At 37.3% G+C, this 19,580-nt stretch overlaps 1 protein-coding gene across 1 annotated transcript; it reads left to right on the top strand.

The window, feature by feature from the left end:
• The first annotated feature begins 2,150 nt into the window (after positions 1 to 2,150).
• Positions 2,151 to 19,208, top strand: LOC139136706 (aminopeptidase N-like). The gene is made up of 15 exons (XM_070704519.1): positions 2,151 to 3,089; positions 3,780 to 4,050; positions 5,221 to 5,341; positions 6,033 to 6,190; positions 7,709 to 7,822; positions 9,060 to 9,197; positions 9,734 to 9,865; positions 10,721 to 10,896; positions 11,583 to 11,668; positions 11,950 to 12,287; positions 12,861 to 12,937; positions 14,306 to 14,416; positions 14,884 to 15,180; positions 15,421 to 15,493; positions 15,943 to 19,208. Exons 1-15 carry the CDS (start codon positions 2,386 to 2,388, stop codon positions 16,090 to 16,092), a joined length of 2,946 nt encoding a protein of 981 aa, XP_070560620.1. The 5' UTR covers positions 2,151 to 2,385; the 3' UTR covers positions 16,093 to 19,208.
• Positions 19,209 to 19,580: the final 372 nt, after the last annotated feature.

Raw genomic sequence — 19,580 nt, 5'->3', positions numbered from 1 at the left:
AAAACAGCTAGGGACAGTTTTGAGGGCGCTGTTGACCTCTATTTAAGGACATTTTGTGAAATTCAAACTTGATAATTCGGTGTTATTAAAGGATGAAAGTTCACTGCGACTATCAAATCAAGTACGGAAAGCTGACATGACGTGTTGCATATTGATAATATTGATTGAATATTACGCTAGACAATTTATATCACGTCCTCGTTCCGTTAAAAGGACAGGAGTAATTTGATCGACTGGACAAGCCACTCCAAGAAGTGGTGGCGCTATACCATCCAATGATCTGGTCGGGTCAATTGAACCCACTGGAGAGTTAGTACCCAAAACGACGATCACGAGAGTGAATGCAAATTGTGAATTCCTGGCTACACTTTGCCAGATAGTGGAAAACTGAGCACGGTTACCTACTGAAAAAAAATCATAAAAAAACAAACAAGGCATATATGACCTACATGCTACCTATAAAGTTTTTACAAAATTGTCAATACTGGAAGGTGGATTTATTCCATCAAATTTTAATCTCTGAAATTTTGGGTGTTATAGTGGCAAATTTGGAGAAACATTCTTCATTTGAATGATCTTCACTGTTCATAAATTTTACTTTTGTGTCTTTTTGTACGGTGAGAATGTGAACATTCATTCACTGCACGAACTTGAAATGAATGGTTCAGGATATCGATCGTAAGTGAGAACTCTAATCCCTTATTTTACATTTTATTATGTTGAAATATTCAGTATTCAGCCTATCAGTACAATCTACATACGTGTTCAGTACACTTATATTGCTGTCAGTTGCATTTTATGTACATTTAAATATACATGTGGATGTAACGCGTGATTGAACCTTCTCCTAACACTGCCATGTCAATATCATTACCTGTTCTGGGTTATTTTCATGAGCTCTTGACTTATTGTCACTAGGCGAGGAGGTAACAAACGTAGTTATTATATAATAATGGCAAAGTTGACGTCAAAGTGAATGATCATTGTAACAGTGGGACAAAACAATATTGATAGGGGTGTCGTCTGCCTTCTGAACAACACGATATAGGGTATCTGACAGATTGGCACTAGCACTGCAGGATTTTTGGGCCTCTTTTTGTTCTAAGCGTAGCCGTCCTAATTAATTATTTATGAGCCCACTACGGTAGCGACGGGCTGTCTCAAAGATAGTGTTGAAAACTTTGCGTATATATTGAAATACTGACGGATGTTGTATGAATGACGAAACAAGTGATCTGCCATTTCGCAAAATTTTGCACTTTTTAAAAAAAACTTGAAAACTTTATATTTCACTGCACGCGGGGACAAGGATAGTTAGCAAACATGCACCAGTTGATCTCAATAGCAAACAGCCGCCAAAGTCTCTGACATCACAAAGGCCCTCTACTTTTTGTTATGGAAGTGACGCCAAGGTATTCAGAAAATATTGTGTGCTTTACAATTCTCTCATGCCACAAATCTTTGACTGACTCACAAGCAGCTTCTGCGCATATCATTTGCATGGAGTATCACAGATTCTAGCGAGGTTCAATTATATTATTGCGAATAAAAGGCTAGCTCTCATTTGATTAGGAAAGAGAAGATTCCAGAGGCAAATTTTTTGAAACCAGTTTTTTCACACAATATCAACATCAGTCTAAGAATGTCTACACTTATGTTGTGAAGAAGTTTTGTCTCAAAGCTTTCAGAGTTCAGTACCGTATGAATACATAAACTTCCGGAATTAATACGTGGATACTGTATTGTTATTGTTGCCGTTCTTGTCCGTGTCGATAACAATGATGATGGTTGTTGCGATGACAACGACGACAAAGATTGTACATCCGCTAATTTTGGTCTGAAGTATTACTTAACATAGTGTGGGCCTTGTTGGATTTGAAGATTTAACGCGTTGATGTTAGATTATTCCTTTATTTTACCTCTCCCCTACAAATATGTCACCTTGTATTCTGAAAACGAAACAATTATCTTGTCTGCGATGGTACATTCTTATTCTTTTCCACAAAATTGTACATCTCTCTCTCTCTCTCTCTCTCTCTCTCTCTCTCTCTCTCTCTCTCTCTCTCTGGTAAATGCAAAGAGCCCTATCAAAGAGCGCCCTCAATGTCAGCAGCGAGCAGTGCTGCATTTTTCTCAGTCAGGTCACTCTCAGGTCATGAAGTCATGTTCTCAGTGTTCGGTACGTGCACATTAGCTTTCTCTTGCAGTCGTGCGTCTTGATATCATCGGTGAAAGGTAACATCGTCAGGGTTCACTCAAGTCGTTGTAAGCCGCCGTAGATCGCACGTAGACGCCACTTTCGCTATGCCTGACCGACGCAAGCCTGCTGTTGTATAAGAACAAAAGAGACACGTGTATCTACGTGAGGCGAAGGACTAGAAGACGATGGCAGCCAACGACAAGTCCTATCAAAGTGTGGAAGACGGTGATCGCGAACCTGGAGAAACCGACCCACTCATAGGCGCCGATCAGGGTGGAAGTTCGAGTTCGCAGCCACCGAACAAGTGTTCGTGCACGTCAAAAGGATGCTTTGTAACAAAACGTTGGTGTATTTTCCTCGCATTTCTGTCTGTGACCATAATCGTGGCGACGATGTTGTTCACCTACTTTCCAACCCGCAGGCATTTCATCGAAACCTACGGTCTACCGCCGAGGCCGGACGCAAAGCCGAGGGAAGCGTTTCACGGACGGCTGCCACAGACTTTAAAACCAGTCAACTACAACATTCGAGTCACCCCGTATTTGGATGCAGAAGATGGCGACAGGAGATTCACCTTTGACGGGGAGGTTACGATAATAATGGATTGCATCGTAACAACGAAGGTCATAACTTTGCACATTTTGAATTTGAACATAGACTTCAGATCTGTTGTCGTCAAAAATGTCACTGACGACACTGACATGCCCATCGCAGCAATGTCAACCGATCCAAAATACGATTTCTTTATTGTGCACGTCGACCGCTTTTTGACGTCGGGACATCAGTTTTCTATATCGATGCGGTACATCGGCTCACTGAACGGTGTTGATGACAGCGGTAGGCTGGTTGGCTTCTACTCCAGTTCCTATGAAGTCGAGGGTGAAGTGAGGTGAGATGTTGTACTCAGTTTTGATCTGTTTTGATCTGTTATCAGAACATTAAACTTCATTGCTTGTTCACAATGCTCAATAGGTCAGATTGTGAGCCGACATCCTAAAAACACAATTCAGCTTGTGCCGTGTTTGTCGTCACGCCGTCGCGTCGCTGTGCAGTCAAAGAGATGCATGGCATTTGCGAGTGGACCTGCGGATTGGCCCAATTGTTCTAATCGGACGAAACTTTGCAGGGAATTAACGTCATTCAAGGACGTGCTATGGCACAGTCACAAACAATTCCTATTCACCTTTCAGACAAATACATCAGAAAATGTTTCTCAGTTCATTTTCGACATCAACGTGGTTATAACTAGTGATTTTAAGGAGAGTTCCTATCAGGCGCCCCCTCCCTCCAATTATTTTTTCTTAGGTAGGATATACAACACTTTAAGGTATGCTATTAAAACCTAAAACTAACCCTAACCCTAAACCTCTTCGAAAGTTTTATTTGATGTTCTTCTTCTATAATGAGTAAAGTGATTTCTAAGTATGAGGGGGCCTAAAGGAACTCTTGCCGATTTCAATTTATGCTACCGTCACATAGTATATCCGTTCTGAAATCTTTGCCCTCTGCCATAATAGACCATAAAATAACAGAAATAAAATTTGTCTGACAATTTTTTTTTTTCATCACTGTCATGTAGGTACATAGCTTCAACACAGTTAGCTTTGACCAGCGCCAGACGTGTGTTCCCATCATTTGATGAGCCAGCCCTTAAAGCAACATTTGATGTCGCAGTCACCCATCGGCCCAAGAGATCAGCACTTTCGAACATGCCAAACATCAGAAATGTGACTCATGGTGAATGGATCACGGCATATTTTGACACGACCCTTGTCATGTCGCCATATCTGGTTGCTGTCGTTGTGTCAGACTTTGAATGTAAAGAAACAATTACCCAACGAGGGACACAGGTAAGCTGGTAAGGTATTTGAGAGAAACACAGGGTACAGAAGCTTGTTTTTTTGTTTGTTTGTTTGTTTATATTTGTGTATGACAAAGTAAAAAAAAACACCAAATGATAGATATTCATTGGATACATTCATTTGTATATGCAAAACAAAATGAAAAAATACACACCTCTTGGTCTTTTTCTTTGTTGTCAATGAATATATACAAACAAACAAACAAACAAACAAGGAGGCTTAAGTCCCTTAAAGCCAGGGCTATATACTGATACAAGTCTGTCAATCAAATTTATAGTAATAATCAGTCTCATATGCTTTGTCATAGACATTTATAATATTTATAAGCAAATCCATTCAGTAATCCAGTATTGTGTGTTGTCCAGCCATAGTATCAACACAAGTCCAGTGCGCTTGCCGTCTAGTTTGCTAGTTCTGTAGTCTAGTTTTTGCAAGTCGTACAAGCTTGTTTGATATCTTTGCAGTAGTTCTGCAATCTAGTTTTGCGAGTCCTGTAGTCAAGCTTAATTGCTTGCCCATCCAGCAGTCTAATTTGCCAGTCTCATACTCTAGTTTACTGGTCCTTTTAGTCTAGAATACAGTAATATAATCTAGTTTGCTTATACCACAGTCTAGCGAGCTTGTTCCACAGTCTAGTTTGCTAGTCTAGTTTGCTAGTCGTACAGGCTAGTTTGCTTGTCTAGTTTGCTAGTCCTGCAGTCTAGTTTGCAAGTCTACTTTGCTAGTCCTGCAGTCTAATTTGCTAGTCCTGCAGTCTACTTTGCTAGTCTACTTTGCTAGTCCTGCAGTCTACTTTGCTAGTCCTGCAGGCTATTTTGCTTCACAGTTCCACAGTCTAGTTTGCTAGTCGTACAGGCTAGTTTGCTTGTCTAGTTTGCTAGTCCTGCAGTCTAGTTTGCAAGTCTACTTTGCTAGTCCTGCAGTCTAGTTTGCTAATCTAGTTTGCAAGTCCTACAGTCTAGTTTGCTAGTTTTGCATACATCTTTCATCATTGATCCAACCACACTAGACATTTACTGGACTTGTGAACCTGTGAGGAATGGCAAAGTCACTTAATTGTCAGGGAACCTCCAAAGATTTGCTGATCTCATACAGTATACCATATACCAGTATTCTGGTATCAACAATATTCATTTGTTTCTTACTATGTTCTGACAGTTCAGAGTGTGGTCAGCTGCTGATAAACTCAACGCCACAGTGTACGCCCTTGACTTTGGAAGTAAGAGTTTGACCTACTTTGAGGAGATGTGGCAAATCCCTGATCCAATGCCTAAAGTAGGTCAGTTTCAATAAAATGATATTCCTGATAATATTTTGAATTCCCACCAAGAGGTGTCGGTTATGTGAGCCTTGCCTGAAAAACAGTCAAAGATGGAAATTATGGCTTTCTTCTGAACACCCATTGCAAATAGAAAACGAAAATTTCACATACCAGTAAATTTTTAAAAATTGATAAATTGCATAAATTGATTGGTATACTGCTTTTGACGAAAATTCAAAAACCATGTAGATTGACTAAAAGTGTTCAAAAATATCAAAAAAGTTGGAGGGCAATGTTTTGTTGTCACTTTGACTGTTTATGAGTAAGCGGTAAAATACATGTAAGAGAGCTCAGCAGATCCATTCATCTGACCTGGACAACTGAGAGCGCTCTTGCTGAGAATAGCAAATTTGCAAAACACTTCAAACCCTGATGTCAAAATGACTTCAGCTCGTATACACTTAGGCTAGTGCAGATGAATTGTTTACAAGTACTGTGTTATGACAAACAGGAACACACACAGCAGATGTGCATGACACTAGCACTCAGGGACGGATGCTCCTGAGGGGGGATGTGCTCACCCCATCAATTCAAAATACAGCATCATGCTTTGGTCCGCACCTGCATTCTTCTATGATGAATGGCCTAGAGGGGCTATACAGTATTTACAGCACAGATGTAAACATATTCTCATTGACTTTCACTCTAGATATGGTGTCTATACCAGTGATGGACAGCTTTGGTGCAGTTGCCAACTGGGGTTTGACAACGTATCATGAAGACAGAGTACTGGTACGTGAAAGTATAGATCCGCCGTCTCAGAGACAAGCAGTAGCTCTGGTCGTAGCCCATGAATTGAGTCATATTGTAAGTATGCAATCAACTCTGGAAATCTTAAAGCCCCAATAGCTGCTAATTTTATGCATTATTTTCATGATTTTATTTTCAAACCAGAATTGGTTCGTTTAAATCTACTTGCTGAAGGACGTGTATTGAAGTATCACTGCTCGCTGATTTGGACCATGCCTACACGTTTTCACAGGTTTAATAATAAATGGGTGCCACACCCATAAAATGGCGCCCCCACGGGAAAATACAAAAAACAGTATTTTCCTGCTCAAATACATCGCGATCATAACAGAAACAAGTATGATGCCATTTACTTGAATGCATCACATGGTGGCTAACATTTTGTTGTTGAAATCTTTATTTTCTTTGTCATATGACAAGTTTTTGAAAATGGCGGGAAATCTAACATGAAGTTCAAACCTTTGCATTTACATGCCACTCATGACACTCATGGCAGCGTTATACACTTTTTCAGTTTCTAATGGGTCTTATTCAAAGAAACCTCTTGGGAAACTAAGGATATTTTGAGATCGGTTTATTAAACATTTGCAGCTATTGGGGCTTTAATTGTTTTTTTATTCACACTGCTTCCTCATACATGCCAAACAATAAACAAGTAAAATGGAGGATGGGAAGGCATACAAACAAGAGGCAGTATCTATACAGGGTACACGTCTCTGCTAGAAAGAAAAACAGCGCAGTCATTTGTTCAAAACACAAATTTTTTGAAATATTCAAGTTTCTCATATTGATGTTGATAGTTGATTGATTTTGATCATTTTTCTCAGCCTTTCAGCTAATATTATCTGCATTCTACAGGATATTGCCAAAAAATATTTGAAATCTTCGAAAATATTTTGCAGAAACATATAGATTTCTCATATTTTTCCGGTGTAATTCTACATTTTCTTTCTGTTGATTTTCTGTCTTTCCCTCTTGAAAGAAGATGACTGATCTCTGTCATTTCTGTCAGAGTTTCATTTTAATGAATTTTGTAATGTGTATTATACACTTCTTTCAAACTTTTAGAGTGACCATGTCTTTGTTCACTTGTAACAAAAGACCCAAAATTTGGGTCTGTACAGTGCTTGTTAATTACCAATGGACGTCATCACTCAGAAATTGCCATCAAAACTCAAATTATTGTGATATCAGCTTAATAGAATACTTGTTAATTGTCATATCATGATTACTCTATAATGTACAATAACGTACGTAATAGCGTACCCACTCCTGGCCCATAATGGATGAAAGCAAACTTTGCATGACATAATGTACGAGGCAAAGCTGAGTGCATTGTGGAGTGCAAGGTTCGCTGGATTCCATTATGGGCCGGGAGGGGTGGCATTATTGCTATTATTTTACAGATTTGGTGATGCCAGTGAATTTGTAGGTGTAGAAAACATCTTGGATGATGGATAATGATGGATAATCGGATACATTATCAGTATATAATTTGGGGGGGGGTGACGTCACGAAATGAACTGGTATTGACTAAGCTATAATATGATACTTGTCATTGCCATTACGTTGCAGTGGTTTGGAAATCTGGTCACTTGTTCCTGGTGGAATGATGCGTGGCTGAATGAAGGTTTCGGCAGATTCCTGGAGTATGTTGCCGTGGGTGACATGTACCCGGATTGGGAAATGGTATGTTTGGTTTTAAACTTGCATGCATTTTGTTTAATCAACCATCGCTGTTGTGTTTGTCACTTGATAAGTCAAAGAACACAGCAACCAACACTATCTTTATAACATACATGGATAGTTATGAACTCATTGATTGGTTTGACGTTTTGAATCAACAAGAGTAGTTCAGTGGACCATGATACATAATATATATGCTAATATGATTGTATAAATATCAGATGACCAGACTTTGTCTCTGTACCAGGCTTAGATTCACCCAGTAATATTTCCTGGGAACTGCCAAATACTTTTTCCGTCACTATAATGAATACCATTGGTGTGCGAATCCGTTTATTTGGTAATCCTGAGACCAGTATTATGATCAATTCTTGAACTCTCTCATCAGCAGACTTTGGTACATCAGATCGACATCATTCCCCCTTCACACAGGTCACAATGGACTTGTGAAGGGGTCAATACCAAAGGTCGACAATGTATTCATCTATATCGGTACATTCCTTATCATTTCAAGGTAGATTGGGCACAGGGGTTCAGTTTTCCAGACTTTCATATTTTCATAAAACTGTTCTGGTCTGTTGCTTATGTGCATTCAATCCCATTTTTTACGCCTGTAGGGTAAATGAAAATTTCACCATCTTGGTTTTGTGAAAATCAATTACTTTCAACCTGTTCACCCCTGATTCCCTATAAACTAGTCCACATTTCAATGGGTTTGGGTCAAACCATGGTGGTAAAAGGGTTGACAATCACCATTAACTCTGATTTGATTTGACTACATCAATATGAAATGACCTGTTCACTGGTTTTTGGTTTTTCAATTTGAAGGCACTAATTTCATACTATATCCCATTCCATCGATATTTTTGTTGCCAAAAACATACCCACTGTGGTTAATAGCTTGCGGAGCAGACATAAATGTAATTGATAACTCACAACCAGAACGGTTTGTCTTCCAACTTCTGAACTCTTTTGTGTTATTTCAAGAATTTCTTGAAATATCTGTGTGTCAGCTCAATTCCAGTGTATGAAATCCGAAAAATTTTCTCTAACAAGAGAGAATAATAAGGATCATTGACACGGAAATTTGTCCAGGAGGCAAACTGGTCACAAACTTCAATTTTCAGTATATCTAACCCTTTCACCCCCTTAACCCTATGTAGAGGTCCAACCTTGCATAGAAAACAATGGCATTGGGTTAAACCATGGTTGTGAACGGGTTAAATCACTATCTCTACAGGGTGAGCAGTTTTACCATGACAGAGTCACTCTATCTGCCTTGCTGGCTGATGGCACGTATGTTACCCATCCCACTGTCAGATCCGTCGGCTGGTATAATGATATCTTGGACCAGTTTGGAAAACAGTCGTATGAACGGGTAAGCTGTAAAAACAGGGTTAGTGATATATAGCGGGAATGTTGGATTTTTCTGTCTTTGCCTTTATTAGTGTCAGATTTTTCATTTGAAAACTACATTTTGTTGTACTAGTTTATACCAGCTCCAAATTGTATCAGATTTGCATGTGTATGAATATCCATATTAGGTAAAATGGGCGTTACATGTTTACCAGTGAAAATGTATGATAATTATGCATGCATTATGGTAAAAACTCAACCATCAAAATACATAGAGAGGGTATTTTCTATGATTACACCATCAGTCTGATGGTGTTGGGTCCTACATGTACATGTACTAACATGTGAAACACTTAATGTACTACATAGTGTATGATACACTCTACAACAGCAAATCTTGTAATATTGAACAGATGATAATGCCTGCAAATAAAGATTACCGGTGTTTTGTGACTTTTCTCTCATTCAATTGTCATGGTTATTCAAATACTAAAATAGAAATTTCTGGCGATCAGAGTCTGAAATCTCATTCTGAACATGGAGTACTTCTTCCTACAGGGATCTACAATGTTACTCATGATGAAGTCTTTTCTCGGAGAGGATGTGTTCTATGAAGGATTGGGAAACTATCTTGTAGAAAATCAGTACAGCGATGTTAACACAGATGATCTTTGGCATTATCTCACTCAGGTAAGAGAATTATCAACACAGTCATTTTGAAAACCATACTTCTTTCTTTCTGTGCATTTGATAACTTTTGTAGCTGCACTCGTACTTGCAATGTGTTTTGTGTTAGTTTTTCTTCATATAAAGTATTATATGTGACTGGTGATACAGTGTTTTGATACTTTGAAAGATAGAGGAGAAAGATAGAAATTTGCGAATGTTAAAAAAATTCAGTTTTTTTTTCTAAATGACTGTCAGAAATATGTATAAGCTTTTCTATCTAAAAATATGAAGAACCTTGTATTCAGGAAAAGAGGCAGATCTGTACAGAATAAGGGTCATTTCTGATGATGGTAGTGTTCAATTATTAATCTGTCAAAAATAAATATTTCTCCGAAAATTTGGATGAAATCTTGAAAATTTACCCAGTCCTCGTACAGCAATGAGGAAATTAATCTTTTGCTGCCACCAGTGTTCTTACTGGAACCACAAACATCACAACAAAGAACCCAATTATCAGATGCAGTAATAGCAACAGATGCACAAAGACAAAATTTGTCCAAATTTCTGTTGGCAAAACCAAATGTTGGGCACGCATTTATGTCAGAAACCCACAAATATATTATAATCAGTGCCATCAAAGGGAGAGTATGACGATTATCATCAAAATGGTGTTGGTGACAATATTATGATGATGATGATGATGATGATGATGATGATGATGATGATATAAATGATGTTGTGATGAGGGTGAAGGCATTTTTTCTTGAACATTACAGTTGAATTGTGGGATAGGATTACCCGGCGAGATTTCTGAGGTTTGAAAGAAAAAACAGAAACTCTTTGCATAATACCATGCCTTCCGATCACATTTTCCAGGCTGACATTGATAAAGGAAATCATAACATCAAAGAGATTATGGATCCATGGTTGTTGCAGCTGGGCTATCCTGTTGTCATGGTTACAAAGTCAGCCAATCAAATGACGGCAACTCAGGAGCACTTCCTACTTGACCCGAATGACACACCCTTGATACCAGGGGAGTACCCCTCAGGGTATGTGAGTATGCTAGTTATCATGGACATTTTAAGTCAGTGTTCCTGGAAAGTTGTGAGTTTTAGTGTACAGTATGCTTTAATAATCATCTTCATTTTAATAAAAAATGGAAACTTTATACAATGCCATACCTTGTTAACTTTATTGTAGTGGTGTTGTAATTTAGTTTGTGAACAGAACAAACTAGAAGTTCTAACAATTTTGAGTAAAGTTTTCACACTTCTAATTTCCATCTCCCTATTGTTTTTTGTTCAGCAGTATCCTTAGTTGACCTACGTGTATTGTAGATTCTGTCCTGTGTTTACATGAGGAGAAAAAAGTCAATGCAAAGTTTTTTTTTCTCAGATTTGCATATCATAATGAAGACAAGAATGATTCAAGACTGTTTGACTGACATGTACATGTAAGAATGTGAACTTATGAATATGCATTGCGTGAATAAATGTGTGGTCACATTGCTTAGCAATGACAGGTCATTGTAAGTTTTGAACATGAGATTGAGATCCATTGTTATATGTGTAGGAATGTAAGTCGAGTTCAATTACACATTGAAAAGATTTTCATTTTTGCTCAAATATGTCTTGAATATTCTGTTCTTCAGTCAATCAATATGCATGTTACACAATCATAGAAGTTTTTATGTAGGGTAACTGTTCTTTATTCATTGTAAATGTTGATTTTCCAGACCATGGTCCATACCTCTGACTTCCATCCATTCTGGTGAGTTTGATGCAAGCAGACCTGAGTTTCACTGGTTAAAATCCCAGTCAGGTGAGAATTACATGTACTTCACCGGTCCTTTCATTAGATACGTGTCAGAACAGCTCACGACTTAAAGGGTCGATATGAAGTCATATTACTGCTCATTCAGCATAATTTTATTCAACAGCACCGTGTTTTTTATAAATAATCTTGTGATTCTTAAATTGAAAATATTCCCAACTTTTTGGTTTTTTACTCTGAAAAAAGTGTCAGCAGTGCTTTGTGTATTGACAGTCATTGAACACAATTTACAAGAAAAAAATAACATCTTTTGATTGGTTCTCATTTAGCGACCTTTGACCTCACTGGTGCAGAAGAAAGCGATTGGCTGTTCGTAAATGTCAACCACACTGGCTTCTATCGTGTCAACTACGATGAAGACAACTGGAATAAACTAATCAATCAACTACTGACAGATCATCAAGTGTTTGGAACGCAAAACAGAGTCACGCTGGTCGACGACAGTCTAAATCTGGGCCAGGCTCAGAGACTGCAATACAACATTTCACTGCATCTCATGGAGTACATGAAGAGTGAAAGAGACCCTGCACCATGGATGGCCCTTGAGAATGCCATGGAGTACGCTGACAGAATGCTGAAGAGAACTTCACTGTATGGAGACTTTAGGGTAAGTCGTCTGTTTTGAAATATTAATACTTCCACAAACTGTTTCACATCTTTTTTTTCTTTTGATATTCTTTAGCGATGATGGTTATTTAGGTTTGTCATAGAAAGTAGCATGATGCATACAGCATCGTTGACTTCTGCCAAGAAATCTGACAAATTTTGCATTTTGTTCCCGTACTTACTGCTGCAGCTTGTAGTTGGAGGTGCTGACATGAATTTGCCTGTATTTCACTAAAACATTTATTCCTACAATTATTGAAACATTTTTTGTGAGTCTTGTGTTCATACTATCCCTAAGTCTTGCAAGAAGTTCCTGTAAATTTGTCTTCCTATGACTTAACTGGATCAACGGCACTCACACTATTTGCATCAGCCATTTCACGTTTGAGTCTCAGGTTGCCTGTGTTTGCTATGTGGTGGTGTTGATTTCTATACACCTGTATGATCAGTTTTCATTGAGTCAAATAACGTTTATTAATCCATTTCTATTTTATGTTACTTCAAGATATTTTTTTTACATTTCCTGTACAATATCATAAACATTTCACCTTTTGCTGATTGTCACTTTTTTCAGGAATTTATAAAATCTCAAGTTAGTCCTCTTTATGATGAGATGGGATGGAACCTAACGGCACTCAGCCATGTTGAATAGTAAGTAAACAAACAATAAATAAACAAATAAGTGAATGGATAATAAGTAATATAAATAAATGAATACAGTAAATGAATCAAAGAAATAATAATAAGCAAGGTATATATGCATAGATTGAGTGTAGAAAAGCCTTTTTAAATTACAGCTTCATTAAAGGGACAAAGTCGGCCATTTTTCATTAATTTTGTTTGATGCAAGATACTACTTATATTGTTTGACATGTTGAAAGATACTGAATAAATGAGTGACCGGTTTTAGACAAATTAAATGGAACCAGCGCAAAATAAATTAATGCTCATGACCATTAATTCATTTTCGCGATGGTTTTATGTATCGTTTGTAAAACCGGGGTCAAATATATAAATGGTCACCCATTCATTTAGTATCTGTCAACATGTCAAACAATATAAATAGTATCTCGTATGAAACAAAATTCATGAAAAAATGGCCGACTTTGTCCCTTTAAGTATTTGACGTGGATAGTGAAGGATGATTTACAGCGTGGCTTTGTCTATCGCCCTCTATTGACCATTTTTAAGAATTACTTTGTCACATATGAATGATGATGACTGGAGAAAGGTGACTGTGTACTGAAGAGAAATTCCAGCGGACTTTGTAGTTAATGCACCGATAGATTAACCTCTTATGTAGCAGTTTTGCACTCATTGGAATATTAATCCAGCTATAGCGGTGTGTAATCTCCATGCTGATTTAATTAAATATGTCATTTGTGACATATCGATGTTTTTCACCAAATGAAAGCTGCACTTCTACAGCATGTTGCCAAGGAAACAACTAATATGCAGCTCACAGTAATTGTATCTTCTCAGCCATTCATAAAGATTAATACAATCTGAGTGGGATTTCTCATCAAAAATATGCATGCCTTGTACACACATGGTAGATTATATTATAAATGCAGTTCCCACGACCCGAACATAACAACACTGTGTTCAAGGACAAATGTGAGAACATCTGTGCTGATTTGCTGTCTTCCTTCAGCAACTATCAATTTGCTTTCATATAAGCTGGAAATCAAATAATAGTATGTCTGCATTGCTTTTATTTCTACATGATCAGAAAAAACTTCAGAGCTTTGTTTCAATGATGAACTTACATTTCTTGGAGACAAAATTGAGTGCTTTTTGTCTACCGTTGATACTCACTTGCAGAGAAGACAATAGTATAACATTAGGATATTGCCAAAATGTACATTTTCAAAGAAACAATGCATTCAATACATTGCCACCCACCTTTGTTTTCCCGCCAACAAATATGTGACACTGCATTTTTCCCTGGCACAATTCCTTCACTTACAAAATTAGACATGGATTTAACTCAGAGTGTAATTTTTTCCCTTGTATAAGCCATGCAGCCATTGTTGGGATAAGACTTGCATGTCGCTATGGCAATGGACATTGCATCGACAAGGCAAGAGACGTGTTTGCTGATTGGTCACTCAATCCACAGTCAAACAGGTGAGATACATTCCTGTCCCTGGTCTTTTTAATGTTTGTTTTTCAATTTTGAACAAGAAGCAGCACTTTTTTTGTAGTCACTCGCTTCACACAATATTGACTGACACCAGACGAATGGAGAGCTTATCAACTGAGAATATATATGACAAGAAATTAAGACATGCAAACTGCAGCAGATGTCAGATGTACAATATTCTGCCACTTAGAGTGGCATTTTTGCTTTTTAACATCCTGAAAACATAATTTTTATACCTACCTTTTTGTATTACACCTTGAAATTGTGCATATTCAGTGTACCTTATGAGTTTTCTTTGGAGAAGTTTGTGATTTGATGGCCCAGGAAAATGCGCTTTGAAGATGAGCGTTTATCATCAACACTTAAATTCAGGGCTGTTGGGTGTGTGCAAAAGCCAGTGAGGGTTGTACTAAAGTTTGAAAGGTTTTACAGATGATTTCATCTCTTGCAGTCTGAATATAGACATCAGAGAGAGTGTAATCTGCACGGCTCTGATGTACGGAGACGAAGATGACTGGGACGCCGCACACAGCATTCTTGAGAATTCTCAAGATGAGAAACTGTCCACCGACATCCAGGCAGCTCTGGCCTGCAATCCAAGACCTTGGGTGTTAAAAGCATACATGATTCTATACTTAGACAGCGACCAAGCCATACGTGTTATCAGCCATGTCAGTAACACAACAGCTGTGGGCTTTCTCTTAGCGTGGGATTTTGCAACGGAGCATTTCGATGAACTTATCCAAATGTGAGTTCACCTGTATTTCAAATATATTTACATTTATCCTTGACTTCAAACAAGCTCTGTTAGTTTGAGTTATTACATGTCTCTGCCAATATATCTCTCTCAAGTATGAGATGGAATGTCTAATTTATGCTGATTTGTGTTAGACTCAACAGCTGCAGTGAACTTGTGACCTCATCCCATGTATGCATAAATTTAAATGTCATTAGTCTCATTCCGTGTTTGTTGATATCTATCTTCCAGGGATGAAACAGCTGCGTATGATTTGATGTGGCAGTTTACAAACACTATGAACACACAGGCTGATAAAGACAAGGTAAGCTTTGTGAAGAAATGTTGTCCTCCATTTACGTCAAAGAAGCACATTACATCAATATGCTGATAATGAAAGAATAACAGGAATTCTGAATAATTGTGAAGGCCTTTCACATTTCCAACTTTAGCAAACGTTACTGGATAAAATACATGAATGTACTTATGAACATTATTGCTGGTTTTAAGGTCAAGGGTCAAAGGTCATGAAGCAACACTGATTCACATATGGAAGAATATGCTGGTGCAATGGAAACTAAAAGTGTAATAAGTGTAATACTTAAATACCAATTATGTCTGTCTTTTAAAGCGGAGAGATGTATGAATTTCAGATTCTGCTCAGAAAACCTGTCAGTATAAATTCACAAGTCTGCTGTTTCATAAATTTTGTCAAATTATTTCATCATAGAATATAAATTGTTTTCATCTTTCTCTGTATCTCTGTATGTGCAGTATGATGACTTTGGCAGGAAGTACAATGACATGCCAGCTGATAGTGCCTTGGGTTTCTACACTGGTTTGAGAAAACTGAACACCAACATCCAGTGGATGGACAAGAACCTTCTGGATATACGTGCATTTCTCAAGAGCAGAGTCAATTGAAATTTCACAGTGTATTTTGCAGTGTCTGAGCCATAATCTATTTTCTATAATTTTACTGTATGAGTATACAACCAACCATAGAACTCTGGCAATGAACACCCATCTACCGTATAATTGTCTAATGCAAACATATCATACTAGTGTGTTGATATGAACTTCTGCCTGTAAAAGCTTGTACTAAACACTTACCCATTAAACTTCGTACCTTGAACATTTGTTCATAAAGCTGTGTATTCTGAACATCTACCCTAACGGGCACTCTGCAATGTGGGATTGCCATGACAGTAATTCTTACAATACAGCTATAGTTCCGTGTACAACCTGCAGAACTGTCACTATGTTAGGCGTTGGAATTTTCTGTATAATTTTTACTAGACAAATGTCATATAATCATGCCAATTTTAATTTTTCTGATGCTTTTGGTGATGCTAAATAACCAAAATAGTTGATGGGGAAATGCCACTCTCTGATTCCATTACATGAAAGTTTTTTCAACCCTTACATGCAAAAGTTTTACTCGCAAAATTAACTGTAAACCTCTCATTGATTTTCTCAGTAACAGTCAAATTTGCAGCTGTCTGCATGAATGTGATCTGTAAAAAAGTTCACGTACATAGACATTAACTGAAAATTATGCTTTGCTGTTTCCTTTTCCTTAGTTACAGTAGCTAGGGGAGTAAAGCAAAGCCAAAAGGGTGGTTACCATAGTTACAACTGACCTTGTAGTATTTATTAATAAATGTGAAGTACTACATTGAAATGGCAAGTGATTCCGCAATAACACTGATTGAAGGGAAATTCTAAACATGTTGTCTCAATAAACTGCCACAGTGACATTATTTGTGAGAAAGTTAATAAAATGATTTTGTTATATAACTTGAGAAACAAATTGTTGAACAAAAAATGTAAACCAGTCGTAGACATTTGGAAGGTTGACTAATTTATCCGTGTAATGATATGAATTGCATGAAACTTCAAGAGATTTCAAAAAGCAGTTTGCTAAAAACTTCTTTGCCTCTCTATTTACCTTCATGGTTTGGCCTGATTGTATGGTTTTCTGTGGTAAAGTTGGACTTTTCTACTTGGGAATGGGGTGGAAGGGATCAAGGATTGAAATCTGAAATTCAGAGTAATCAGCAAATTAACAAAAAATATTTTTGTACATAGAAGTCATTGAAATATTTATTGCTGCATTGTTAGTATGTACTCTTGTGCAAATGTTTATGCCAAGCTATGCCAGCAAGAGTGGTGATCATCGGACAGGGACAGCTGTTTGAATTAATCATTAGTAACCTAGGGGGTATGTGGTTTGTGTATTGTGCATTTAATCTATATGGTATCATACCAGTATGTTGATGTCGAGACATGAAAATAACCGTCCCATATTCACAATATACATGTAGCACAGTCAAAACAGGCACAAACAATTCCCTTTTTGATGCTTAACAGCAGAATTGTAATTTGATATTATGATATTTTAGCAAGAAACCACCTCAGCAATGGATATACAATGTACCACAAGATTTTGACCAGTTTGCTCCATATATGCACTTGCTATTGCTTGTGCACATATGTTATGAACTGGTCAAAGTCTCGTGGTATACCGTCGCTGGGTGTTGTTTATTGCTTAATTAATTAACCGGGAGAGTCACACTTATCGGGCATTAATCCCCAGCAACTGCGGGAATCATTTAGGGTTTAAACATTGTAATTTGGTATCTGACAATGCCAGTCAACCAATCTTTACTTCTGCTCGCAACTACGTGATAAAGTCCCTTGTCCATGGGAATATTCCATGCCAGCATATATTAAACAGTACTTTATATGTTAATTTATTTATTTACAAGATACAGTCTGCATTGAGAAATGCTGTAGGTTTTATGATATTATGAAGAATTTTGAATCCAGAATCTTTCAAGATATTGTATGGGTTGAGCTGTCAGTGAATACAAATTATGTGATTCAGACTATAAATCAAAATAGTTTTAGTTCTTATTGTTAAGTTAAATCACAGTATTTTAGGAAGCAATAAAGGCTTCATTGGTGCTAAATAGTTTTGTTTTAAATATATGATTCAGATTCAGACTCTTGCAAATTCCCGAATTTGAATTGGAATCTTCAAAAATCTCTGTATACTGGATAGCATATTGTACTTTCCAAGATCATACATTGGTGTTCAAAATGATTTGAGAGCAAGTAAAAATGTTCTGAAATGTTCCAATTTCTGAAATCCAAACTTGATCTCAGTCTCACAAAGAGATTCCGCTTTTGTATTTCAGCCAAGGCTTCTCACATCAAAGGCATTCAACCTTCTTCTAAGGCTAGATTCTTGCATAGCAATAGTTCTGTGTAAAGTTCCGTGTGAAATTTTCAATATCTTCCATTTATTGTTTGTTTAATATTTATGTACTGTAAGTTTGTATGACTAAGTCCCCGATTTTCGGTCATAACAAAGTCAGTGCATGTTGCTTGTTTCATCAAAGTAAAACGTACTATGCACAATAAAGTTATATATCTGTAGAGCAACAATTCATGCTACACCTACGGCTTAATTGAAGCTATGGCCCAGTAACTATTCTGATTTCCAGTTTATATTATGTTACAGTACTTTTTGTAATGTAAGTGAGTAACTGTAAAATGTTCTTTAGACCTTTTTGTAAGTCAGTGTACAACGCATTTACTCTCGGTGACAATTGTAGAGTATCAGTGTTTGTATGTGTTGCAGTTTTTGTAAACTTGTTTCTCAAACCATAGACCCTCGAGAAATTCTCAAGGGTCTATGCTCAAACAAAAAATAATTATTACGTCAAATGTATCAGCTGTTAAGGTGTTTATATTGTACAGATGGTTTGTATCTCATCCTTTGGTATATTTCTATTTTTCAGATAGATATATTTTTACATAGAGTAGTTAAATTATACGAAGCAGCCATTTAATATTGCTGACTGAGCATGTAATGCTAACAGTAGGACAGGCTGACAAATAAAAGAATGAAATCGGGGGGTTTTTTTGGGTATTTTCAGGTACTGCAAGTAAGTTAATAAAAGTCCTGACTTGTATGGAGTGTTAAACTCTTTATGTCCAAGAAATAAATTTCAGAAAATGCAAAGACAAAAGCGTTGTGAGCTTGACTTGTGCAACATCTGACATATGTCTCAAATTTATCATGAGTACATCGAGTTTGTGTATGAATAAGCGACTTCACTCGGCCATTCATTTCTGTCTTGTTTTAAGTTACCAGTTGTAATGCATCTTCTAATTTTCTGTCTCTAAACTTGTCCCGCATTTCTCGTTTTACTCAATACTATACTCCATCACACTATCCCGTACTCTTCATCTGACCAAAGAGGCTATCTTATTAGCTCACGTGTGTAAACACGTGGGCTAATGTCATAGCGATGTCTGTCTGTCTGTCCGTGTGTGTGTGTGTGTGTGTGTGTGTGTGTGTTAGTGTGTGTGTGTGTGTGTGTGTGTCTGTCTGTCTGTTT

Source organism: Ptychodera flava, chromosome 1, assembly GCF_041260155.1.
Source record: "Ptychodera flava strain L36383 chromosome 1, AS_Pfla_20210202, whole genome shotgun sequence".
Lineage (NCBI taxonomy): Eukaryota > Metazoa > Hemichordata > Enteropneusta > Ptychoderidae > Ptychodera > Ptychodera flava.
This window is presented reverse-complemented; position numbering and strand designations above follow the sequence as displayed.